The following is an 8,095-nucleotide window of genomic DNA, read 5'->3' as shown; positions in this document are numbered from 1 at the left end:
GGGTTACAGGGATACGGCAGGGGAGTGGGCTAGGTAGGGTGCTCTTTCAAAGGTTCGGTGCAGACTTGATGGGCCGAATGACCTCCTTTTGCACTGTCGGGATTCTATGACTTCTATGACACCTTTGGCACACTCAGTTATATCTCTACAACTTCCAAATCTTAGAAATTCTCTTCCTAAACTGTCCACATCTCTTTCTTCATTTAAGATGTTCCTTAAATCCCACCTCTTTGGCCATCCACCCTACAATCTTAGGTGACTCAGTGAAAAGTTTAGTTTAATACCGTTTCTAAGATGCCCTGTTTTACGAAGTTCAAGTCACTATATAAATACCATACTGTTGAATACTTTATGTTTGAACAGAATTAGAGTCAACTAAATCTTTATCCCCAAATTCTATTGACCTACCACCGGACACAAATAACTTTGACAATTTATGTCATTAGAGATAATTTATTGCAACCTATTTGCTTCAAAATTACTAGAAAAAAAGACATTTTTTGTTTCAATACTTCACTAGCATTCAGAAATACGCTTATTTCGCCATCTATAAAAAAAATCTATGATACGACATTGCTTTCTAAAGGTTTTCCCTTTTTTATGTCGATAGTAGAAAAATATTAACAAATTCATAAAGTTTTGTTCTCTATCCCTAAAACACTGTGTGTGCCTTACTCATCTTGTTTAACTCCAACTTGCTAACCACAATATCAAGTCAGTTGAGATTTCCATTTACTTCACACAAAATTGGAAATAGAGGTGGTGTTAAAATGCAGGATAATAAAGCATTAAAGTTTGAAGATACTCAAAATTTACAAAATATACAGTGCTTATCAGTATAAGGCTCTTTCTCAACAAACAAATTTAGAAAAAACAATCTGCGGCACTGCAACAAAAGAAAGACTGTAGCAGACCTGTTGAGTCAAGAATATTTTAGCATCTGCAGCTGGTCAAGAGTTAAGAGAGCTGTGATGTACAGCAGTTTGGAATAATGCTTAAATAACACATTCTTTTAAATTCCATCACTTCACTCTAAAGCTGAATAATTACACATTACATTAAAAAGAAAGTCAACTCTGCACATGACACATCACAAATTACATTAAAATCGAGAGCATTGTTTCAGTCATGAAACGATTTTGGATACTGGTGCTGGTAAAGAAATTACACAGTAATTAAGTGAGAGAGCAACATTGCACTAACATCAAGAGTTTATGAAGAGTTACTTGAATAGCCTGCAATTTTTGTACGCTGGGAGGCATTTTATTTTAAAACATGACATCAATTTAAGGCACAGCGACATTATGTAACTGATGGTCAAGTAGTTTTCCTAGGGAATCAAGTCTCTAGTGACTTTTGGCACAATAGCTGAAGCTATAGTCGATGGTAAACAAGATTTGAAAAAGTAATATAGGTGAGGACAGCCTTAAATTTTGTTGTAAGCATGGTAAAATCCACTTATTTTGACAGCACAGTATACAGCAGTCAGAACTCTTAAACCTACATAAAGTGAACACAAATGAGCAGGTTTGATATGAAGTAACCACTGTGCTGATCAGTCAGGTGCAATCCTGTTGACAATGCATTTGTTCAGTTTCAAAGTCCAGAAAGTATACAAATGTTTTCTCATTGCTAATGACGTATAGTTTTCCAGTCTACCTCTTAGTATATTGTCAAATCATATTTCAGACCTAAAACATACACATTACAAAGAACTACTGCTACAACATACATAAAATTGGAATGGTACTGTATAAATTTCCATAGTTTAACCCTTGAACTACAATATAGAGAACTTAAGATTTTTTCCACAGAATAGAAACAGCATACAACTTGCAGTCATAAACACATTTTTACTCCAGCATTTTAAGTAAAACTAATTATCTCAGTTCCACTCATCTATTTTTCAGTTTCATACTTGCAAATGATAACTTGTTTGTTGTGACTTTATTTTATATAAATGCCAACTGTCTATTAGCAGACAATCGTTTAATTGATCTGAAAATATTGCTTCTTGACGCTGCTGTCATTGCAATTGCATAAGTAGTCTATTTTGGATTCAGTGAGACTTGGTAATGTCTGTGCACAGAAAGTAAGTCTGTAGATCCCCTTTGCCTTTCACACTGATGAGCCCTCGAGAATCACAAGAATAACCGAGTCGTCGTAAAACATTGCAGGTTTCTTCTGTCACCTAAAATGATAAAATGATAATATTAATTCCCAACTATTTTAACATCTTTCTCTAGTTTATCTTCATTCTTCCCTCATTCCATTCCTAACCTAATCTTGTCCATACAATTCACCTCCTGTTCCCATCACCTTGTTCCCTCCCTGGTCCCCATGTTTGCTGGTATTGTTAATGGGTCCCAACCCTTCGAATCTGTCACCATCACTTCTTCCCTTCTTCAAACTACACATCCTTGCCCTTTCTGTCCATGCAAACTAACTGTATAAATGCAAGTTGTTGACGATGTTGTTGCACAGAATGATTTTAGTCCTACCTCCATGTCAAAAGTTAAAGCTAAAGGTACTAAAAATATCACGCATGTAACGAGCCAGTTTGAAGATGTATCAAATTTCCTAAGAACATAGGGTACATTAGAAGGGAATTTCTTTCCTTTATAAAGGGTTATGAGGGTATGAAAATATTTATTTTCACTTATGACCATTGAATCAGAATCAATTGGACCATTACAATTATAAGTGGTTACTGAATAGAAGTTGGGAATAAGATTTAAATGGTTGGCTCTAGTGAGATCTTAATAACCTGAAATGTCGGTGACAGACAATGTTCCAATTATATACATGCACTTTGAATATTTTCCTTATTGAAAAGTTGTCCTACATTTATAAAAACTTTCTAAAATGATATAGTTTTTTTAAATTTAGAGTACCCAATTCATTTTTTCCAATTAAGGGGCAATTTAGCATGGCCAATCGGTCTAACCTTTGGGTTGTGGGAGCGAAACCCACGCAAACACGGGAAGAACGTGCAAACTCCACACGGACAGTGACCCAGAGCCGGGATCGAACCTGGGACCTTGGTGCCGTGAGACAGCAGTGCAACCCACTGTGCCACCGCGCTGCCTTAGTTTTGTTTTCTCATCAGTGTTGTGTTTCTGCTGTCTACTTTAAAGTGATGGGATATGAAACATAAATCTATCAGCCCACACTGGGATTGTGATGTAACCCAATGAAAATTAAAATGGAACTGTTCTTGGATGGTTTGCAGAACCATTTTCATTCCACAAGCAGGGATACTGTACTGTGAACATTGCATCTATGATCTACCTGGTACAACAACGTATGATATCTAGAAATTCAATTTTCCTAATTTTGCATTTCCTCAAATTATGATCATTATTGTTCCATTCCATCGACATTTGAATAAGCCTAAAGGATTCAATTGGTGCTCAAAGTCATGTTATAATTAATCTTCAAATCCTTTTGTATCGCTTTACAAGTTGTATACATTGTTAGAGTTATCCAGCATGCAACATCACATAGTTTTGAAGTTACTGGATTTCACTTCAGTCATAGCTCACCAAGTCAAATTTGATAAAGACTCATTTGTGTCCTACCATTACTACGGTTGGAATTGTACACCCCACAACAGAGAGTGGGCAGGCAGGCTGGGGTGGAAGGCTCAGGTACAATGATAGGGATCTGTCACCATGTGGAAAATCTACCAGATAAGCCCTGATAACCTGGCATACAGCACCCTATGGAGGGCTGCCCTGTGGAAGAGGCCATCTCTGCTTGAATCCCCCCACCACATCCCATTTCCAAATTGCTCGCTCTCCCCACCTCTGTTGGGGCCTGACCCTGATGAGGCCACCCCACTTACCCAAGAATCTAGCCTCCTCCATGGCCCCACATTGAGGACTGGCTGCAGTCCCAGCAGTAGCCATCGCTCTCAGTGGTGGTGCTGTGACTGGAGAGCTGCCATTCATCTGCTCTTGGTGACTGCACCTTCCACACGGGCTGAGAAGCCACGATCTCAGGCAATTAACTGTCTGAAAATTGTAAAATCTGGTTGTGGCTTCCAGGTCTGGCAGAGGTGGGATTTCCCCTGAATTTTCAACCAGTGGGTGGAGTTACCATTTCCATATAAAATCCAGCCGTGTTTTCCACACTAAACTATTACCATTAAATCAATCATTTTTTAAAAATGAAGTACACAAAAGCAGTGAGCTGAGCCATTCTCAAATTTAAACTCAATGTTTTAAAAAATGTTTACATTAACCTAAACGTAACACTGAATTATGTCTTTATGAGTAAAATCACCAACTTAATGGGAACTGGGAGAAGATACCAACGCCCAAGTAGCTTTTAAATTTTACACACAATACTCGAAATTTGTTCCTAATCAAACTTCCAAGGGAAATAGGAAATCTTTACCTGGATTTTGCCAAGTTCACCAGTGCTTTCCATTCTGCTAGCAACATTAACTGCATTCCCCCATATATCATACTGAGGCTTCTGTGCTCCAATGACTCCAGCAATCACAGGGCCATGGTTTATGCCTGTAAAGAATAAAAAGATGCTAAGTAAATGACCATACATACAATTTGTTTTTATATTGGAATGTGGAAGGGCATGTTTATAGTTTGTTTGATGGTAGTTTTAAAATCTGAATAATTATTTGTGGACAATGGATTGTAATGATATAGTCCTCCTAAAAAGAAGACACTTCAAATCTCCATGATAGGGAATAAGCAGCTGAATTACGCTGTTGCTAATATAAAAATATTCTATATTTTAGAGATCACCAAAAGCATACTTTATATTATAAAAACAGAACATGCTGAATAAACTCAACACATCTGGCAACATCTGTGGAGAGAGATACAGAGTTAACCTTGAATCCCTAAGGGTCATATGGACTGGAAAAGTTAACTCCGTTTCTCTCTCCACAGATGCTGGCAGACCTGCTGAGCTTATTCAGCATTTTCTGGTTTTTATTCAAATTTACAGCATTCACAGTATTTTGCTTTTATTTACATATTTCTATGTTGTCTGTCCTAAACATCAGGGGCGGGCGGGATTCTCCGTTGCCCGGTGCTGAAATCGTGTTCGGCTCGGGCGGAGAATGGGCTCCGACGCTGAAATTGGGGCCAGCGCCGGTTTGATGACGGTCAGCCATGCTTCTCCCCCTTCTGAAATGGCATCATTGTGACAGGCGCCATGCACAGTCGCAATGCCGTTGGCGCCTCATCAGTCGGCCCACCCGCAATGCTCTGCCCCTGATGAGCTTAGTTTACGACGGCGCGGGATACGTGTGGTCACACAAATCATGAAACCGGCGTGGCGACTGCGAACTGTGCCCAACGCCTCCGCACTCGGCTGGGATCCATGCCGCTGGTTGGGGGCGGGGGGGGGCTTCTGTGAGGGCTGGGGGATCTGGTGGGGTGTGGCCAGGGCGTGGGCTGTGGAGTCGCGGTTGGCGGCTTGGGTCCGTTCACGGCCGGCGACATGTTGTAGGGTGCGACCGATGTCGGTCGTCAGTCGTGCGCATGCGCGGCCTGGGACCCAGCCATTTTCAGCACAGGAGGCGGGAGTTTCAGTCGGCACTGGTGCTAGCCCCTCACTGGTACCAGAATCGGTGAGGGGTTCGCGTCAATATTTTCACATGAACCTCCCGCGGATTTTCCGTTTGAGCTGGCACTTATCCGCAGGAACGGAGAATCCAGTCCCAGTTTCCTTTTGTACCGACTGCAAGGGGACAACTTGCACGTTTTAGTTCAAGAGTTTGCAATTCTCCCTGAATTGTTGAATATAACTAACCAACACGCAGTTTAAAATGATTGAACGAATGTCTGTTGATGCCATCCAGTTTACTCATTAGCGCAGTGGCAAACTCCACCATGATGCCAATGTGAGTACAAGGCTTTTCACTATCCTGTCGGAACAATAAAGCAAATGCAGAAAAAAGCAGTTAAATTTCAACCATGAAATATCATAATCCATGGATAGTGAGTACTTGCAATAAAGGTCACATTTCAATTTATTGTACCAAGAACTAGCATGAGTTTTTATAATGTAAAATTAAATATGTGGGGCAGCCTTCCCCTGCTGGAGACAAATCTGTGGTTGCCACAGGGTTTGCCAAGGCAGCTTGGTTAAAATGCCTGCCTTGGTTCTCTGGGATGTTATCCTAGTTGTGCTGTTAAGTATTAGGCCCTCTAGCCCTCACTCCTCACACATTCACCCACACATTCCTTCCATGCCAACTCATGCTTCTCACCCACACCCCCACCCCCAATGGCCCCTCATACCCTCAATGCCAACTCATGACCCACCACTATTCCCTATGGTTCTTTTTCACCCATATACCAACTTAGTGCCGCCTCATGCAAACCTATGTCCTCAGCCATTACTCTTTGCCACTTCCATGCCATCTCACCCAGTATTCATCACGAACAGACACTAGGAGCCTAGCTGAGATAAAATAGAGTTCTAAATATCTATTACAGAATTCACTATAGAGAGATTGCAGCGAAGATTCACCACACGGCTTCCTGGGGGTGACAGGATTGTTATTTGAGGAGAAATTGGGTCAACTGGACCTGGATTCACTGGAGTTTAGAAGAATGAGAGGGGAACTCCTTGAAACGTATAGAATTCTGACAGGGCTGGACAAACTGGATGCAGAGATGATGGGCGCAATCCACCCGAATGGGGATAGAGTCCCATAGCGCAGGGTTAGCCAGGTGTTTCCCAGCACTCAGAGCGCCAAGAAACATCCTACTTTCTAACGTCCATCCGGGTAGACTGGGGGGCCTCAGTGGGGAATGAGTAACCGAGGCTGCATTTAGCCCCATCCCTGCACTGAGGAGCTCTGTGTCCCAATCTGTCGATCCCCCACATGACCCACAAACCCCTCCCTCCCCAGCCTCAACGCATGAATAAGAGGCCCTCTGGCACCCCGCACTCCTACACAGGGCACCCCAAGCCCGATCCTCGCCACACAAAAAATGCCAGCTTGGTACCTTGGCAGTGCCAACCTGGCACCTGGAAGTTCCTCACTGGAAGTGCCCATGCAAGGCTGGCAGTGCCAGGGTGCTAGGCTGACATACCATGGTGTCTGGGTGGCACCAGCAGTGCAAGGGTGCCACCCTGCCCAGAGGGCAAGCACCTGATAGGGAAAAGGGGTCAAGGCATAAAATGTACAAGTGCAAATTATGAATTGGCTGGGGCCATTTAAACTCACTCACTGGACAGGCAGACCCAATTTTCACACCAGTCACAGACTCAACCCATACTGTGTGCCCCCCGAATTTATGGTGTAGATATAGAAACATAGGAAAAGGAGTAGGTCATTTTTGCCCTTTTGAGCCTGTTCAATATAATCATGGCTGATCCTCCAGCTCAACAGCAGTAAGAATGGAATCATAGAATCATAAAATCATAGAATTTACAGTGCAGAAGGAGGCCATTCAGCCCATTGAATCTGCACCGGCCCTTGGAAAGAGCCCATGCCTTCACCCTATCCCCATAACCCAGTAACCCCACTTAACTTCCAGAATCTTCCAGAAAACAGTGGTGGGCCTCCCAGCCTTTTAAAGCAAATCGGAGTCTCACCAACTCCATGAAAACCTTGCCCATAGCGTTTATATTGTGGTTACTTCAATTAAAGGATAACTGGAGAATATTTCAAATATAGTATAGGTGAAAAAAACACTTAGCGCACATTGTTGTGCCTACCATTGGTTTTGAAACGAGAAAAAGCACTCAGTCACTATCTACATATAAATTATTTTGTTATGCGAATGATCGAGGTATCCTTCTTTATTAAATTGGACGATAAGATGACAAAAACAAATCAAATGATGAAAGGCAGGATAACATTAAATAGTTTTTTTTCTGAAGGAGAAGTGAGGTAAAGGAAATGTGGCAAATGGGAACAAATGAACAAGGGCTCAAACAATATTTCCTGGAGCCTATTATGTTTTGAGGCAACCGTTACAATCGACACTTTCTTATTTCCAATGAGAAGACTAAACAAGCAACACTGACCGGGAACTGAAAGCTGAGTTCTGGGAAGCTGAGCTGGAGAACTGTGGGCTGTTCACATTTCTTCAATCTCGGGAAA

The 8,095-nt window shown here is 41.9% G+C and overlaps 1 protein-coding gene across 4 annotated transcripts in view; it reads right to left on the bottom strand.

Annotated features, from left to right (window-relative positions):
• Positions 1-437: 437 nt before the first annotated feature.
• Positions 438-8,095, bottom strand: part of adcy7 (adenylate cyclase 7) — a 211,139-nt gene continuing 203,481 nt past the window's right edge. For all 4 annotated transcript variants that reach the window (XM_038806687.1, XM_038806690.1, XM_038806689.1 and 1 more), the window contains 3 exons: positions 5,788-5,902; positions 4,402-4,526; positions 438-2,191 (listed from right to left, as the gene is read on the bottom strand). In XM_038806687.1, coding sequence (XP_038662615.1) covers positions 2,060-2,191; positions 4,402-4,526; positions 5,788-5,902 — 372 coding nt within the window. In that variant the 3' untranslated portion in view covers positions 438-2,059. The remainder of the gene's footprint in view (positions 2,192-4,401; positions 4,527-5,787; positions 5,903-8,095) is intronic.

This window comes from Scyliorhinus canicula, chromosome 9, assembly GCF_902713615.1.
Source record: "Scyliorhinus canicula chromosome 9, sScyCan1.1, whole genome shotgun sequence".
Classification (NCBI taxonomy): domain Eukaryota; kingdom Metazoa; phylum Chordata; class Chondrichthyes; order Carcharhiniformes; family Scyliorhinidae; genus Scyliorhinus; species Scyliorhinus canicula.
Note: the sequence above shows the minus strand (reverse complement) of the source record. Positions and strands in the feature narration are given on the sequence as shown.